The 19,275-nt window shown below is 42.3% G+C and overlaps 1 protein-coding gene across 2 annotated transcripts in view; it reads right to left on the bottom strand.

The window, feature by feature from the left end:
- Positions 1–7,452, bottom strand: part of LOC108705106 — a 30,177-nt gene extending 22,725 nt beyond the window's left edge. The window contains exons 1-6 of one of the 2 annotated variants that reach the window (XM_018241914.2): positions 7,354–7,452; positions 7,216–7,275; positions 3,932–4,025; positions 3,748–3,846; positions 2,423–2,527; positions 971–1,063 (exon numbers count right to left, since the gene is read on the bottom strand). In XM_018241914.2, the coding sequence (XP_018097403.1) occupies positions 971–1,063; positions 2,423–2,527; positions 3,748–3,846; positions 3,932–4,006 (372 nt within the window). In that variant the 5' untranslated portion in view covers positions 4,007–4,025; positions 7,216–7,275; positions 7,354–7,452. The remainder of the gene's footprint in view (positions 1–970; positions 1,064–2,422; positions 2,528–3,747; positions 3,847–3,931; positions 4,026–7,215; positions 7,276–7,353) is intronic. The other variant, XM_018241913.2, reaches the window with a different exon arrangement.
- Positions 7,453–19,275: the final 11,823 nt, after the last annotated feature.

Genomic DNA, 19,275 nt, shown 5'->3' with positions numbered 1-19,275 from the left:
GAGGCCGGTCCAGGCAGAAGATATCAAAGTCGAGGTTTCAGGTAAGGTCAAAGATCAAGGAATCAATAATAGTAAACACCCAGGAACTCAGGATAGAAGAACCTATACTCGGGCACTGAGAGAACCTTCTGGCGACTTTAAATAGGTGGATTTTCGCACCAAAACGCGCTAGATGACGTCACAGGACGTGCGCCAGAATATGCGCCAGCGTCTGGACGTTTTTGGACGCCAGCGTCTAAAGTATGCGCCAGCGTAAATACGCGGCGCAGAAACGCCGGCGTAAATAGGCTGCGCGAAAACACCAGCGTCACGCTGGCGTCTGACGGCCGCATGGCTTCTTCTGGGCGCCGCCATCTTGGATGCGCCGAGGACGCCTTACAAAGGGTAAGGCATTTTTCAGTAGCAGTATGCACAAAATGTCTCTGTCTTAAATATATTGATAATGGGTTGAGTGCAGAGGACTTCTTGGATTTGTTTAAATTATTAAGCTTTGTGTTCAGCAGCTCATCCGTTTGGAAATTCAGCAGCTATCTAGTTGCTAGAGCTCAATTTACCCTAGCAACAAATGATGCCTAAACAAAGATAACAGTAAAAATAATATTGTAGCCTCATGGAGCAATCTGTTTTTGGCTGAGGGTGCCAGTAACCCCCCTGTCTGACAGCTGGAAAGAGGCAAAAGTGTAAAGCAAATCCCATAAATCGCATTGGAAATAAATCTTTGGATTCTTTGTCACCCATTTGGGAATGATTTCACGTGGGCCACAAAAGTTCCATGTGAAGTTACCCATAATGTTTGTACCTGAGTTGGGCACCATGTTTTTTCACAGAGTTTGGATCTGCTGAAGCTGAATCACCAGAAACAAAGACTTCATCCAATGGATTTACCAGTACAGTCACATTAGAAGAGAATCCCACAATCTCAGTCGACGGTTTATTTCATAATTACTTTCATTATACAACAAATACACACCTCATCTTGCAGGTTTGGGTCGGCTTTGTCTATTAAGAACTGAATGGCTTTGATGCTTTTGCCACGAACAGCTTCATGGAGGGGTGTATAACCCTAAGGACACAGAATTGGGCATGGGATTATACATCCAATAGAGTGTAGGATTCAACGTCTCAGTTCAATCACAAATACTTCTGTCCAATGAAGCAGATTATACATTTATTGATACTGATTGCAGGTAAAGTCTTGTATACCATGTTAGCCAGTTGAAAAAGTTATAGGGTAAAACTCTTGAAATGGGGCAAAACAAAAGTGGTTATACCTTTATTGGCTAACTAAGATGAATCATTTTAGTTAGCCAATAAACGTATCACCTTTTCACTACTTTTGTTTTGCCTCATATCAAGTTTTACCCTATAACTTAATAATGATTGGTGATGGTGAATAAACTCCAAGAGGAAACAAAGCAGTGGTACCAGAGAAGACATGGAAATGCTTCACAGAACCCCCTTTATTGTGTCCCCTAAACTAAACACCAGAGAAAAAGCTGTTTAAAAGAAAACAATGATTCCATTTGATGGCAAATACTTGTTTGGTGGTTAAATTTCCATTGTCGTCTTATGGGAAACTTGAAACTAAATACAGAGGGATGCTTTTTAATATACTTGATTCTGGCCCAGCATGTGCAAAAGACAAGTAGAAAGGACAGAGAATTGACCAAAAGAGGCAACACAAGGAATGTGACAGTGGAATAATATTCTTTTAATACAAATGAGCCATGAATATCCTGTCAATTATACAGTATAGTGAATAAAGTACCCCCTCTTGTAAAACATAAGGATATTATAAGTTACCGAGGAGTTTCATGACCATATAAAAAAACGAGGCCGAAGGCAGAGTGTTTTTATACAGGTCATGGAACTCCGAGGTAACTTCTAATATCCTCATATTTTGCAACTGGGGGTACTTTATTAATTATAATACACAAATTTGAGTGAGTCATGTGACAGAAATGACATCAGAACTCGCCGTTTATAACTGATGACATCAGAACTCACAGTTTATAAGGATATAATTTACAGGATATTCATGGCTATTGTGTATTATATCCTTATAATACACAAGAGCCATGAAGATCCTGTAAATTATATCCTTATATACATGGTGCTTAGTGATGTCATCGGTTATAATTGAAGCTTAGTGATGTCATTTCACATGACTCACTATAATATATGTATTCTAATAAATAAAATCCCCCTGTTGCAAATTATGAGTCACCTTGGCGTTCCATGACCTGTATAAAAACACTCTGCCTTTGGCTTCGTTCTTTTATATGGCCATGGAACTCCTCAGTGACTTATAATATCCTCATATTTTAAAAGAGGGTGTACTTTATTCAATATATAAACATTGCTTAGTGATGTAAAGCACTTTTACGATAGGGGTACATCATTCACTATGCCTAAGTGGTACCTTAATGTTCTTCAGGTTAACAGCATGTGGCGCCTTTGAGAGGAGCACCTCTAAGATTTCCACATTATCCCCTAGAGCTGCAAAATGAATGGGTGTCAGGCCACTCTAGAAAGAAAGAAACCAAAGTAATTGTAGATGAGTTGCTTCTTCCTTCTCATTCACAAAAACAAAACAGCAATTCTTAATATACATTTAAACTAAATGCACTGTGAATAACTCTTTAGTAGAAAACCATCTTTGTACAGTGAAACCAATGAACTGTGATTTCCATGGCGTTAGGTGGGGCAACAGGTTTAGGATGTTGCCCTTCAAGAGAGCTTTATGGCCCACCATGCCCATGGGCTTCTATGTATGATATTTCACTGACAAGTCATTGAATTGAATCTAATAAAGCAGGACATAAACAAATAGTAGGAGTTATTTGTGAAGTGTACAAATGATGATTTTTTCACAAAATAGTACTGTTTCCTCATGCAGGATCTATTCACTCGCACCTTGGTGGGAAAAACAGTTTTCCTTAAAGGGATACTGTCATGGGAAAAAACATTTTTCTCAAAATGAATGAGTTAATAGTGCTGCTCCAGCAGAATTCTGCACTGAAATCCATTTTTCAAAAGAGAAAACAGATTTTTTTATATTACATTTTCAAATCTGACATTGGGCTAGACATATTGTCAATTTCCCAGCTGCCCCAAGTCATGTGACTTGTGCTCTGATAAACTTCAATCACTCTTTACTGCAGTACTGCAAGATGGAGTGATATCACCCCCCCCTCCCCCCCCCCCCCCAGTAGCCAAACAAAAGAACAATGGGAAGGTAACCAGATAGCAGCTCCCTAACACAAGATAACAGCTGCCTGGTAGATCTAAGAACAACACTCAATAGTAAAATCCCATGTCCCACTGAGACTCCTTCAGTTACATTGAGAAGGAAAAACAGCAGCCTGCCAGAAAGCATTTCTCTCCTAAAGTGCAGACACAAGTCACATGACCAGGGGCAGCTGGGAAATTGACAAAATGTCTAGCCCCATGTCAGATTTCAAAATTGAATATAAAAAAATCTGTTTGCTCTTTTGAGAAATGGATTTCAGTGTAGAATTCTGCTGGACCAGCACTATTAACTGATGTGTTTTGAAAAAAACATGTTTTCCGATGACAGGATCCCTTTATTATTCTTCAGGTAAGTTAGAGGCCAGGATTCTAGGATTCATACACCACTGTTAAGAGGAACCACTCAGAGAATCAGGGACTCTATTCTTGCTGTTACATTTAAGATGGCAGCAACCTCCAAGGAAATGAGCAGCACTAGACGCCTCACACACTTACCCCATTTTTGGCCAGAGCGTTGCATCCATTCTGCAGCAGTTCATTCACCAAGCTCTGGTTGTTATCATGTGCAGCGTAATGGAGGAGAGTATTTCCATGCTACAAATGAATTATGCTTGGTTAGCACATACCTAACAACCTTATTTAACGTAAACAAACTCCAAGAGTTCACAAATAAATTCACCTTATCAGGAGAAGCTTCATGGGGTTCCAGCTGATCTTTTGAATGACTCCCTTTTCTCACCGGCAGCTGTGACATTCCTGCCAGAGACACACGCCTGAGGAATAAATAATCAGCACACGCTTTCCTATCTTATGTATCAAATATAAGACTTATACTGAGGACAACATTAATCATATTTATCTATATGCTACTGAGCTCCATACACTTGTGATATAATATATATAATACACATACAGGGATGCCTGAAAAGGGGCATCAAATGAGGAAAGTCATTGTGTCTTCTTGCAAAGTCTTTAAAAGTTGGGTTGTATCCCTGTGTAGTGACAACCAGCAGTGACCATCTTATTAAAGGAAAACTATACCCCCAAAATGAACACTTAAGCAACAGATAGTTCATATCATATTAAGTGGCATATTAAAGAATCTTACCAAACTGGAATATATATTTAAGTAAATATTGCCCTTTTACATCTCTTGCCTTGAGCCACCATTTCGTGATGGTCTGTGTGCTGCCTCAGAGATCACCTGACCAGAAATACTGCAGCTCTAACTGTAACAGGAAGAGATCACCTGACCAGAAATACTGCAGCTCTAACTGTAACAGGAAGAGATCACCTGACCAGAAATACTGCAGCTCTAACTGTAACAGGAAGAAGTGTGGAAGCAAAAGACACAACTCTGTCTGTTAATTGGCTCATGTGACCTAACATGTATGGTTTGTTGGTATGTTTGGGAGTACAGTGAATCCTACGATCCCAATGGCAAAAATGGCAATTTTCTATTTATGATTACCCAATGGCACATACTACTAGAAAAGTATATTATTATGAAAATGGTTTATTTACATGAAGCAGGGTTTTACATATGAGCTGTTTTATGCAATATCTTTTTATAGAGACCTACATTGTTTGGGGGGTATAGTTTTCCTTTAAAAGTACAGCATTCCCAGGATCTTCTGTAGAACTATTGAACTTGTCCATACTGAAAAATGTAGACACTATTCTTACCGGAGACCCTCAGCATGACCCCTCTAATAAAGCGACAGAAGATTTGTTTTTACAGAAACTGTCACTTTAATTCTCGGTCCATTAACCTGGAGGCTGCAATGGAGTAAATGTGGAGACAGACAGGCAGAAATGTGTTTCAGCTTCTGAAAAAATTTATTGTTTTGATCCCCAAAATTCCATGGCTAGTAAACAAACATACGGTGGCCCCCAAGCATTTCATGACAAGCAAGTTCATTCCCATCCTCTCCAGGAGGCCAAGCTTTATATAGTGTTAGGAGTGAGGTCAAATGGAACTATTAAGGGGCTGTCTGCGACCAATAGCTGAGGACCAAAAATCAGGATTCTCCTGGCAAAAGTGGGACAATTAGTTTGAGGGATGTGGGGCCTATAAAGATGTTGTTGTTGGGCCCTTGCTTAGCAATTGCTCCAAATTTGTTTATTTGCAGAAAATGTGTTCCCAATATTCTCCTGGGATAAATAATAAGGATCTGTATCAATGAGCTAATTGTCCTTTTATAGATGTCCTTTCCACCCCAGTCTGTTCCTTCATGTCAGTCACTTCATTAACCTTTTCAATGGTTGCCCTAAATATGCCGTCCCCAAAATACTAAAGATTTTATTAATGAGCAGTGACCAGTTTTATAATAAAAGTACTTTCTCTGCCTGTGCTATTGACATTCTGGAGCTGCTTACAGAATACAGCTGCAGTTCTACAGAGGATCCTGAGAGTGTTGCAGGCAACACTGCTGGGAACTTCTGGGCACTGCTGTACTTTAGCTTTAAAGGGGAAGTAAAGTCTAAAATAGAATAAGGCTAGAAATGCTGTATTTTGTATACTAAACATAAACATGAACTTACTGCACCACAAGCCTAATCAAACAAATGATTTCTGCTTTCAAAGTTGGCCACAGGGGGTCACCATCTTGTAACTTTGTTATACATCTTTGCAAGACCAAGACTGTGCACATGCTCAGTGTGGTCTGGGCTGCTTAGGAATCGTCATAAGCCAGAAGCCGATACAGCAAGACTGATTGATAATCAGAATATACAGACTGCACTGGGTCCTGTGTTGTCATGTAATCTAATGTGGATTTTATAGTTTTTGTATTGTTTGATACAAACTTTCTACAACTCTGCAGAACCAGTGGCTGCAGCAAAATAATCCTCCAAATAGAATCCCAGTTTATCTGTTTAAATCTGGCTCCATGGTCTTTGTCCCTGCAGCTGGAGTTGGAAACAGTAAGGGTAGAGACACCGCTGCTATTTTCGGGAGATTAGTCACCCAGCGACAAATTGCTTCTATTTCGGGCGACTCATCTCCCTGAACTGCCTTCCTGCTGGCTAGAATGTAAATCGCCGGCAGGATGGCACTCTGAACGTTTTGTTTTCCGAAGTCGCCCGATGTTGCCTCACGAGGAAACTTCGGGCTACTTCGGAAAGCCGAATTGATCCAAGTGCCATCCCGCAGGTGACTTACGTTCTGGCCGGCGGGAAAGCAGTTGAGGGAGATTAGTTGCCCGAAGTAGAGGCAATTTGTCACTGTGTCTCTGCCCTAAAGGGGTTGTAAAGCCAAAATAAAATCCAATACTTATCTCTACACAGTCGCCGACTGCTCTACAGGGAAACAAACAAAGCTGCTTGAGTTCTGCATGGCTGGGAAGTAAGGCGGGGGCTCCCCCTGCTGCTCATAAGTATGATTGTTTCCCTGCAGAGCAGTTAGGGACCGTCTGACAATTCCTATCCACAGCAGTAAATGAAGGGAGAATTTCACTGCATACAGTCAGGTTTCTTATAAAAACGGTACACATTTTTTAATTAAAGTATATTGGAGATAGGTTTCTTTTTCATTAAAGAAAGTAACAATGGGATTTTATTTTTTTGACTTTACATGAAAGCACAAATGAAATATTTCTTTGGCAAACAGAACTGACCTAACTGCTTAAATGTGTACATGTAAGCAGCATTCCTGTGACTCTATGGGGGAGGGGCATTTACATAAATACCCAGAGACACCAGACTAAAAGTAAATGGCAGCGCAGGGAGGGCACAGCGTTAGACTTGGGGGGTCTGCAACAGGGGACCACAACTGCCCCCTCTTATAGGAAGGTCAGGGAGTAGAGCAGTAGTCTCAGACGCCTGTGGAGAGGGGTCTGGGCAAGCAAAGCCCATCAGGTTTTTTCCTGGTGTCCCACCGGCCCAATCTGACCCTGGGCAAACAGTAAGTCTGTGCAGCAGCAGCAAGAGTACAATGAGTAAATGTATAGTTCAGTCACACACCTGTATAAGAAACAATAAGCACAAGTGGAAAATTCCCTGTATTGACTCAGTGCTGTTCACCTGAAAAGACAAAAAGAAAGTAATGAGGGGCAGTAAGTAAAACACAGGTATTTCCCATTGCCACTTGTACCCACTCACCTGGGACTGATCCACTCCAGCCTCCTCCTCCGTCTGTCTCTCAGTCTGGATTCCCGGTTAGCTGGTCACATGCTCCCTCTAGGTTAGCTGGTGGTCACATGCTCCCTCTAGGTTAGCTGATCACATGCTCCCTCTACGGGTGCCTCAGTGGGACAAACCTCTCAGACATGCACAATCTCAGTACAGAAGTGCTTCCTGTTACACCACATGGCATTGAGCAACACAGTGTATTTATCATGTTTATGAGCAGAAGTGTAATGACACTCCGTATGTCCCCCTGCAAAATAAATCTTTGAAGGCAGTGGTGTAACTAAAGAAACTGTTCTGTTGTGGGTAGGATGAGTAGAGTATAACAGTGCTTTATTAGCAGAGTCCTGTAGCCATTAGACAACAGTTACTTCCACTTTTAAACTACCAGGAAGTATGCACAGTATAAGTATGAGCATAGTGACATCTACAGGCCATTGGTATAAACACCACAGAAGCCCAGTTACATCACAGTTGTAAGTTACTGACATTTATTCCTTTTTGGACCTCTCCTACCAGACATGATCCACAAAGTATACCCCCAGGAAAAACTGTGCAATTTACAGGCCATCACTTATAGTAGAACTTCTGTTCCGTTTAATGTTATCTAGGGTGGCCACAGACCAATACCAACACCTTTTGAGAATTGGAGAAAAGTGCAGAAACAATACAATCAGGCAGTCCAATAATCCTCTTTCTATTTAGATCAGAGGGGCCAGCCCACAGCGACCCCTAACGTGCCCCCCATCCAAAATAGTGGATTCGGTGCATCCCTAGTAAATAACCCCCCTTGTGTATGATGTAATCTTGGATAAATAAATTAATAAAGTTAGAAAAATAAATGATAGCAAATAAAGGCCATAAAGAATAATTAAATCAATCAATATTAATCTTTCTGAAAACCATGGGCAGCTTCCCACCTTAAAGGAGTAGGAAATGTTAAAATTAAGAAAGCTATCTTAATCAGAAAATAGAACTCACACCTCTGTTGTTTCAAGTTCTCTCTGTCAAGAGCCACCACATTCCGTTGCTCCTACACTTTACACATGGGCTTCTCTATCAGATTTACTTCTCTCAACTTAAACTCCCTTATTCACCTTCCTTCTCGCTCCTGTAACCTGAGCTGGGATTCCCTCTCCCTCCTGTAACCTGAGCTGGGATTCCCTCTCCCTCCTGTAACCCGAGCTCGGATTCCCTCTCCCTCCTGTAACCTGAGCTGGGATTCCCTCTCCCTCCTGTAACCAGAGCTGGGATTCCCTCTCCCTCCTGTAACCTGAGATGGGATTCCCTCTCCCTCCTGTAACCTGAGCTGGGATTCCCTCTCCTTCCTGTAACCTGAGCTGGAATTCCCTCTCCTTCCTGTAACCTGAGCTGGAATTCCCTCTCATTCCTGTAACCTGAGCTGGGATTCCCTCTCCTTCCTGTAACCTGAGCTGGGATTCCCTCTCCCTCCTGTAACCTGAGCTGGGATTCCATCTCCCTCCTGAAACCTGACATGGGAGTCCCTCTCCCTCCTGTAACCTGAGCTGGGATTCCCTCTCCTTCCTGTAACCTGAGCTGGGATTCCCTCTCCTACCTGTAACCTGAGTTGGAATTCCCTCTCCCTCCTGTAACCTGAGCTGGGATTCCCTCTCCCTCCTGTAACCTGAGCTGGGATTCCCTCTGCTTCCTGTAACCTGAGCTGGGATTGCCTCTCCCTCCTGTAACCTGAGCTGGGATTCCCTCTCCTTCCTGTAACCTGAGCTGGGATTCCCTCTCCCTCCTGTAACCTGAGCTGGGATTCCCTCTCCCTCCTGTAACCTGAGCTGGGATTCCCTCTCCCTCCTGTAACCTGAGCTGAGATTCCCTCTCCCTCCTGTAACCTGAGCTGGGATTCCCTCTCCCTCCTGTAACCTGAGCTGGGATTCCCTCTCCTTCCTGTAACCTGAGCTGGGATTCCCTCTTCCTCCTGTAACCTGAGCTGGGATTCCCTCTCCTTTCTGTAACCTTAGTTGGGATTCCTTCTTCCTCCTGTAACCTGAGCTGGGATTCCCTCTCTCTCCTGTAACCTGAGTTGGGATTCCCTCTCCTTCCTGTAACCTGAGCTGGGATTCCCTCTCCCTCTTGTAACCTGAGCTGGGATTCCCTCTCCCTCCTGTAACCTGACATGGGATTCCCTCTCCCTCCTGTATCCTGAGCTGGGATTCCCTCTGCTTCCTGTAACCTGAGCTGGGATTGCCTCTCCTTCCTGTAACCTGAGCTGGGATTCCCTCTCCCTCCTGTAACCTGAGCTGGGATTCCCTCTCCCTCCTGTAACCTGAGCTGGGATTCCCTCTGCTTCCTGTAACCTGAGCTGGGATTGCCTCTCCCTCCTGTAACCTGAGCTGGGATTCCCTCTCTTTCCTGTAACCTGAGTTGGGATTCCTTCTCCTTCCTGTAACCTAAGTTGGGATTCCTTCTTCCTCCTGTAACCTGAGCTGGGATTCCCTCTCCCTCCTGTAACCTGAGCTGGGATTCCCTCTCCCTCCTGTAACCTGAGCTGGAATTCCCTCTCCTTCCTGTAACCTGAGCTGGAATTCCCTCTCCCTCCTGTAACCTGAGCTGGGATTCCCTCTCCTTCCTGTAACCTGAGCTGGGATTCCCTCTCATTCCTGTAACCTGAGCTGGGATTCCCTCTCCTTCCTGTAACCTGAGCTGGGATTCCCTCTCCCTCCTGTAACCTGAGCTGGGATTCCCTCTCCCTCCTGTAAACTGAGTTGGGATTCCCTCTCCTTCCTGTAACCTAAGTTGGGATTCCTTCTTCCACCTGTAACCTGAGCTGGGATTCCCTCTCCCTCCTGTAACCTGAGCTGGGATTCCCTCTCCCTCCTGTAACCTGAGTTGGAATTCCCTCTCCTTCCTGTAACCTGAGCTGGAATTCCCTCTCCCTCCTGTAACCTGAGCTGGGATTCCCTCTCCTTCCTGTAACCTGAGCTGGGATTCCCTCTTCTTCCTGTAACCTGAGCTGGGATTCCCTCTCCTTCCTGTAACCTGAGCTGGGATTCTTTCTCCCTCCTGTAACCTGAGCTGGGATTCTTTCTCCCTCCTGTAACCTGAGCTGGGATTCCATCTCCTTCCTGTAACCTGAGCTGGGATTCCTTCTTTCTCCTGTAACCTGAGCTGGGATTCCCTCTCCTTTCTGTAACCTTAGTTGGGATTCCCTATCCCTCCTGTAACCTGAGCTGGGATTCCCTCTCCCTCCTGTAACCTGAGCTGGGATTCCCTCTCCTTCCTGTAACCTGAGCTGGGATTCCTTCTTCCTCCTGTAACCTAAGTTGGGATTCCTTCTTCCTCCTGTAACCTTAGTTGGGATTCCCTCTCCTTCCTGTAACCTGAGCTGGGATTCCCTCTCCCTCCTGTAACCTGAGCTGGGATTCCATCTCCCTCCTGAAACCTGACATGGGAGTCCCTCTCCCTCCTGTAACCTGAGCTGGGATTCCCTCTCCTTCCTGTAACCTGAGCTGGGATTCCCTCTCCTACCTGTAACCTGAGTTGGAATTCCCTCTCCCTCCTGTAACCTGAGCTGGGATTCCCTCTCCCTCCTGTAACCTGAGCTGGGATTCCCTCTGCTTCCTGTAACCTGAGCTGGGATTGCCTCTCCCTCCTATAACCTGAGCTGGGATTCCCTCTCCTTCCTGTAACCTGAGCTGGGATTCCCTCTCCCTCCTGTAACCTGAGCTGGGATTCCTTCTTCCTACTTTAACCAGAGCTGGGATTCCCCTCTCCTTTCTGTAACCTAGGTTGGGATTCCTTCTTCCTCCTGTAACCTGAGCTGGGATTCCCTCTCCCTCCTGTAACCTGAGTTGGGATTCCCTCTCCTTCCTGTAACCTGACCTGGGATTCCCTCTCCCTCCTGTAACCTGAGCTGGGATTCCCTCTTCCTCCTGTAACCTGAGATGGGATTCCCTCTCCCTCCTGTAACCTGAGCTGGGATTCCCTCTCCCTCCTGTTACCTGAGCTGGGATTCCCTCTCCTTCCTGTAACCTGAGCTGGGATTCCCTCTCCTTCCTGTAACCTGAGCTGGGATTCCCTCTCCTTCCTGTAACCTGAGCTGGGATTCCCTCTCCTTCCTGTAACCTGAGCTGGGATTCCCTCTCCTTCCTGTAACCTGAGCTGGGATTCCCTCTCCTTCCTGTAACCTGAGATGGGATTCCCTCTCCCTCCTGTAACCTGAGCTTGGATTCCCTCTCCTTCCTGTAACCTGAGCTGGGATTCCCTCTCCCTCCTGTAACCTGAGCTGGGATTCCTTCTTCCTACTTTAACCAGAGCTGGGATTCCCCTCTCCTTTCTGTAACCTAGGTTGGGATTCCTTCTTCCTCCTGTAACCTGAGCTGGGATTCCCTCTCCTTCCTGTAACCTGAGCTGGGATTCCCTCTCCTTTCTGTAACCTTAGTTGGGATTCCTTCTTCCTCCTGTAACCTGAGCTGGGATTACCTCTCCCTCCTGTAACCTGAGTTGGGATTCCCTCTCCTTCCTGTAACCTGAGCTGGGATTCCCTCTCCCTCCTGTAACCTGAGATGGGATTCCCTCTCCCTCCTGTAACCTGAGATGGGATTCCCTCTCCCTCCTGTAACCTGAGATGGGATTCCCTCTCCCTCCTGTAACCTGAGATGGGATTCCCTCTCCCTCCTTCAATATCCTTTAAACGCGGAGCACCACTGGCTTTAAAACATCCATTTATTAGAAATTCTTTAAAACATCAGACAGAGCGTATTGCAGTCTGTATGCTTGACGCGTTTCGTGGACAAAACCACTTCCTCAAAAGCTTTTTTGTTTCCATCTGTGTGAACATTTAAAAAGGGAAACACCACACCCCTTTAAAAACATTAACCCTATCGTTGGCAAGCACTAAAGATATATACATGAGATATAAGACAGGGCCTGTACCACTTACATATATGTTGGTTCTAAGTAACAGTTAATTCATATACTTAATATCAATAATTTAATTATATATATTGAGATGGAACTGAAAATCATGAACCAAATTAATAATAAAGAGAATTTTTTAAGAAAGAATTTCAAATCATGCAAGAAATATTTCAAGGAATTTTTAAATAAATGAATTAAATTATATTAAATCAATTAATTAATTAAATCAATCCCTTTTGTGATCTCATCCTTATGTCTTTTTTAAAAAAAAGTTCATTTGTATCAATTCATTAAGAAAAACAGCAGTTAATGAGGCATCAAAAATAGCATGTTAGTTCCCAATCACGATTTAGTCCAACATATGTATCTATTGTTTTAAGTTGAAAAATCCAATATGCTTTTGACCTCGACAGGGTCCTATCCTTGTCACCTATTTTCTATTCTATTTTTCTATTATATGTTTGGCAATGGCTGATTTTTTATCAGCCAATAGGTGTTCCAAAAACCTGACTCCTGCGCACTGTGTATTCTTACCCACCTATTGGACCCCACATGCGCAGGTAACCAGGTAAATGACCCACCTAGAACAGCAGTTAAAATATTGTTTAACAGTGTAATTTTCACCTGTAAATGTACTGCTAAACATGGAAGACACGTTAAGTACTGTGCACGACTTACACCTATTCCGACCACATTTGTAAGTGCCTTTATTTCGCAGCCAAGCTGCATCTGTATTGGGTTCCTTAGATGTGTAGAGACTAGGGGATAAACATGATGCTCAAGATCTCCCCTTTCGAAATACAAAAGATGGTGACTGGTCTAGGGTATCTTTCAAAATGGTATCCTGTAAAAGGATACCCCAATGTCTTCATATGCTCCATTGTATATAATGTGTATCTTTAGTATAAACTGCCGAAAAGCGCAATTTAGAGATTTGCTCTTGGCCCCTAGATGGTGTATAAGTATCGTATTTATTCTTTTTAATATTTTTGTGCTTATTGTTATTGGTATACTTCAATAGGTGTAACCTATTTCTGGAGACAGCCTGATCGTAAGCCGATTTGATGTCTTTTGCGTCGTACCCACAATCAACAAATTGTATCCCATGTGTTACTGCATTACAATGATCAATAAACAATGATAGAGACTGCTCATCGCCATCCCAAATTCCGATACAATCATTGATATATCGATAAAAATAGATGCTATGTTTACTGTACGGATTAGTATCTCCAAAGACGTGTTGCCTCTCCCACCAACCCATGAAAACGTTGGCATAAGTGGGAGAAAAGGAAGCCCCCATGGACGTACCACGTCTTTGGAGGTAGAATACACCGTCAAAGTAGGGTCCAGTGCAGGGATTGAGGAGGAGCGATTGCTGAGGTGTATGAGCCTCGCAGCAGTGTTCATTATGGACTGGAGAGGTGACAGTCTCTGGAGGGGAAGGCCAATTAAAAGAGAGGTACAGTAGTCTAGACATGATATGGTGAATTTTGGCAGCATCGTGGGTGATAAATGATCGTATTTTGGATATGTTCCTTAGGTGGAAGTGACATGATTTAATAAGTGACTGGATATGAGGAGTGAATGACAGGGCAGAATCTAGGATAATCCCAAGGCACCGGGCCTGGGGAGAGGGGTTGATAGTGGAATTGTTAACTATGATGGATACTTCCGGGATGTTACTGGTTTTAGTTGGAGGAAAGAGAACCATTTCAGTTTTAGAGAGGTTTAATTTAAGGTAGCATTGCGACATCCAGGTAGAGATAGCGGACAGGCAGGAGGAGACGCGAGTTAGGAGTTCTGGGTTGAGATCAGGAGATGAGCGATAGATCTGAGTATCGTCAGCATAGAGGTGGTAGTGGAAACCATACGAGTTGATTAATTTGCCGAGGGAGGAAGTATAGCGGTAGAATAGTAATGGTCCCAGGACAGAGCCTTGATGAACTCCAACAGAAAGAGGTAGGGGAGAAGATGATACTCCATTGTAGGAGACACTGAAGGAACGATTGGTGATGTAAGAAGAGAACCAGGACAGGGCTGTGTCACGAAGGCCAAGTGAATGGAGGGACTGGAGGAGGAGAGGGTGATCTACAGTGTCAAATGTGGCTGAGAGATCAAGCAGTATTAGTAGTGAGAAATGATTGTTGGCTTTAGAGGTAAAAAGGTCATTAGTTAGTTGAGTCAGGGCAGTTTCTGTGGAGTGTTGTGGCTTAAAACCAGATTGTAGAGGGTCCAGCAGGTTATTGTCAGAGAGGAATGAGGTTAGTCGGTTGTAGACTAGGCGTCAAGTAGTTTAGAGATGAAAAGTAGCAGAGAGATAGGTCAGAGGTTGTCAAGATTGGAGAGATCAAGAGAGGGTTTTTTTCAGAATGGGGGTGACAAGAGCGTGTTTTAGTTGAGAAGGAAACAGTCCAGTTGAGAGCGAAAGATTAAATAGGTGAGTTAAGGCTTTGATTAGACAAGGATTGATATTGTGGAGAAGTTTTGAGGGAATTGGATCAAGTGGGGAGGTGGTAAGGTGAGAAGAGGCCAAAAGCTTTGAGATTCCTCATCAGTGACAGGGGTGAAGGAGAACAGGAGAGATTGGGGAGTGTGGAGGGAGGGTGGTGGAAGTCTAGGGGGGTTGAGTAGTGTAATGTCCCTTCTGACAATTTTGTTTTTGAAGTGCTCAGCAATATCTTGAGCAGAGACAGATGTGCATGGAGGGGGTGGAGAAGGGGAAAGGAGAGTGTTAAAGGTGGAGAAAAGTTGTGCTGGTTTTTTAGAAAGGGAGTTAATGAGTGAAGTAAAGTATGTTTGTTTGGCTTGGAAGAGGCTGGTGTTAAAGGAGCGCAGGGCAGATTTGTAGCTCCAAAAGTCTGATTCTGAGCGGGATTGCGCCAGCGACGCTCAAGTGCACGTGACTGTCTTTGGAGCTTTTGTATGAGCAGTATGCCAAGGTTGAAGTGGTTTGGGTCTAGAACGTTTAGTTTTTATAGGAGCAGCTCATTTAGGGCAGTGGTGAGAGTACTATAGTAGACAGAGGTAGCCACATTAGGACAAGAGATGGCTGAGATATTAGAGTGAAGAGAGTCAAAGGAAGAAGAGAGATGAGACACGTCTACAGCTTGCAAGTCACGGTAAGTACGTGTTTGGGGAATAGCAGGGGGTGAGGAGGGAGTTAGTGAGAGTTGAAATGTGACAATATTGTGATCAGAGAGGGGAAATGGTGAGTTAGTAAAATTGGTGGTTGAACAGAGTCTGGTAAATATGAGATCCAGAGCATTACCATTGGAGTGAGAGGGGGAGTCTGAGCACAAAGATAAGCCTAGGGAGGAGGTTAGTGAAAGAAATTTAGAGACAGAAGAGTTGTTAATGTTGTTAACGGGTATATTAAAGTCACCTAATATGATGGATGGGATGTTAGATGAAAGAAAGTAAGGAATCCAAGCAGCAAAGTTGTCCAGAAATTGTGCAGTTGGTCCTGGTGGTGGATATATAAGAGCAATGCAGAGTGAAACAGGAGAAAAGAGCCTAATGCAGTGAGCCTCAAATGAGGAGAATGATAGAGAGGGAACAGGTGGAAGAACTTTAAAAGTAGAGCGGGGAGAGAGAAGCAAACGTACCCCACCTCCAGGTCTGTTAGCAGGTGTGGGAGTATGAATAAGTATGAGTAAGTATGAGTAAGTATGAGTAAGGTGTAGCCCCCATAGGACAAGGCAGCAGGTGAGACAGTGTCAGTAGGAGAGAGACAGGTGTCAGTGAGTGCGAGTAGGTTAAAGGAATTTGCAATGAAATGGTCGTGTATAGCGGTGAGTTTGTTGCAGACAGATCTGACACAGGAAAGATTAACTGGGTTTTTGGGTATAGGAGTAAGAGTTGCACCGGAGAGGAGGAGCTTGTGGCCGTGTTATAACTGGGATGGGGTAAGGGCCAGGGTTTGGGGAAATGTCCCCAGCTGCCAGTAATAGAAAGGAAAGAGACACAGGGGCAAATTCACTAAGATGCGAAGTTGCGCCAGGCGCAACTTCGCCGCACTTCGCCAGGCGTAGTTTCGCCAGGGCTCAGAAAATTCACTAAAATCCGAAGTTGCGCACAGGGGTAGCGTAAGGTTGCGGAGTTGCGCTAGCGTTGATTCGCTATATAAAGCGAAGTTACGCTAGCGAAGGCTAATTTGCATACGGCGCAAAATTCAAATTTCAATGGAGGAACACGTATCTGCGCTACAAATGCCTAGAAAACCTTCAAATCAGCAAATAAAAATTTTATTTTGCCCTACACATGTGCCCACTGTCTAGGTAAGTTGCCATGAGTCATAAAATGTAGGGGGGAGGATGGGGAGCCCCAAAAATTTTTTCGATCTTTTTCAGCCTATCAGCCATCATGTAGAAAACACACCAGCGTTTTTTGGGACTTAGAAAAAAATTTGACTTTTTTTTAAACAATCCCTATCTACTCTATTGCGCTTCGCCAGGTCTGAGGTGGCGAAGGAAGTCTAACGTAAAAGGTAGCGTTCAGTACACTGCGCAAGTTAGTGAATTTGCGTAGTTTCGTCGCTAGCGAAAATTCGTCTGGCGTAAGGTTGCGAAGTAACACTAGCGAAACAACGCCAGCGTTCGTTAGTGAATTTGCGCAGCAGCGAAAATGCCAAACGCTAGCGAATTAACGCTAGCGGTCGGCGCTTCGCGGCTTAGTGAATTTGCCCCTAAGTGAGAGCGGGATTTGTAAGTTCTTAGTTTGTATGAAAAAGAGGAGTTTTGTGGAATAGCTAAACAGAGTACTTTATAAACTTCATGTGTGGAGAGGGAAGGAGAGGAGAGTAGAGAGGATGAGATTTGTATAGAACTGGGACTTGATGGGGGAGGTAGTGAAAAATGTTTTATGAAGCATCAGAGTGAGAGGAGGAGAAATACAGGATAAAGTATGTTTGGAGTAAGAAGTTACAAACTGGCAGGTACAAACAAATCTGTTTTCTTCTTATCCCAGATGGTTCACTGTTGATAGAAGATAATCCTGTTCCTTTTAACTTGTCAATGCCTTGTCCAACTGCCTTGTTTAACTGTCATTGCTAAGCACTTTATATATAGTGATCATATCCCCTTATATATTTATATATAGTGATCATATCCCCCTTATATATTTATATATAGTGATCATATCCCCCTTATATATTTATATATAGTGATCATATCCCCCTTATATATTTATATATAGTGATCATATCCCCATATATATTTATATATAGTGATCATATCCCCTTATATATTTATATATAGTGATCATATCCCCTTATATATTTATATATAGTGATCATATCCCCTTATATATTTATATATAGTGATCATATCCCCTTATATATTTATATATAGTGATCATATCCCCTTATATATTTATATATAGTGATCATATCCCCCTTATATATTTATATATAGTGATCATATCCCCCTTATATATTTATATATAGTGATCATATCCCCTTATATATTTATATATAGTGATCATATCCCCCTTATATATTTATATATAGTGATCATATCCCCCTTATATATTTATATATAGTGATCATATCCCCTTATATATTTATATATAGTGATCATATCCCCTTATATATTTATATATAGTGATCATATCCCCTTATATATTTATATATAGTGATCATATCCCCTTATATATTTATATATAGTGATCATATCCCCTTATATATTTATATATAGTGATCATATCCCCTTATATATTTATATATAGTGATCATATCCCCCTTATATATTTATATATAGTGATCATATCCCCTTATATATTTATATATAGTGATCATATCCCCCTTATATATTTATATATAGTGATCATATCCCCCTTATATATTTATATATAGTGATCATATCCCTTTATATATTTATATATAGTGATCATATCCCTTTATATATTTATATATAGTGATCATATCCCCCTTATATATTTATATATAGTGATCATATCCCCCTTATATATTTATATATAGTGATCATATCCCCCTTATATATTTAGATATATAGTGATCATATCCCTCTTATATATTTATATATAGTGATCATATCCCCTTATATATTTATATATAGTGATCATATCCCCCTTATATATTTATATATAGTGATCATATCCCCCTTATATATTTATATATAGTGATCATATCCCCCTTATATATTTATATATAGTGATCATATCCCCTTATATATTTATATATAGTGATCATATCCCCTTATATATTTATATATAGTGATCACATCCCCCTTATATATTTATATATAGTGATCATATCCCCTTATATATTTATATATAGTGATCATATCCCCTTATATATTTATATATAGTGATCATATCCCCCTTATATATTTATATATAGTGATCATATCCCTTTATATATTTATATATAGTGATCATATCTCCCTTATATATTTATATATAGTGATCATATCCCCCTTATATATTTATATATAGTGATCATATCCCTCTTATGTGTCTCTTCTCCAGTGTAACCTATCCCAACTGGGCCAAATATTAGAGCTCAAGCCCAAGAAGTCTGAATTTCATTAGAGGGCACATTTACTATGGGTCGAATATCGAGGGTTAATCAACCCTCGATATTCAACTGTCGAAGTAAAATCCTTCGACTTTGAATATCGAAGTCGAGGGATTTACTGCAATTTGTTTGTTCAAACGATCGTAGGAAAAATCGTTCGATCGAAAGATTAAATCGATTCGAAGGATTTTAATCGATCGATCGAACGATTTTCCTTCGATCAAAAAAAGCCTATGGGGACCTTCCCCATAGGCTAACATTGTACCTCGGTCGGTTTTAGGTGGCGAAATAGGTGGTCGAAGTCTTTTTAAAGAGACAGTACTTCGATTATCGAATGGTCGAATAGTCGAATGATTTTTAGTTCGAATCGTTCGATTTGAAGTCGAAGGTCGAAGTAGCCAAAAAAAACATTCGAAATTCAAAGTTTTTTTCCTTCTAATCCTTCACACAAGCTAAATAAATGTGCC

Source organism: Xenopus laevis, chromosome 4L, assembly GCF_017654675.1.
Source record: "Xenopus laevis strain J_2021 chromosome 4L, Xenopus_laevis_v10.1, whole genome shotgun sequence".
In the NCBI taxonomy this organism is placed as follows: Eukaryota; Metazoa; Chordata; class Amphibia; order Anura; family Pipidae; genus Xenopus; species Xenopus laevis.
This window is presented reverse-complemented; position numbering and strand designations above follow the sequence as displayed.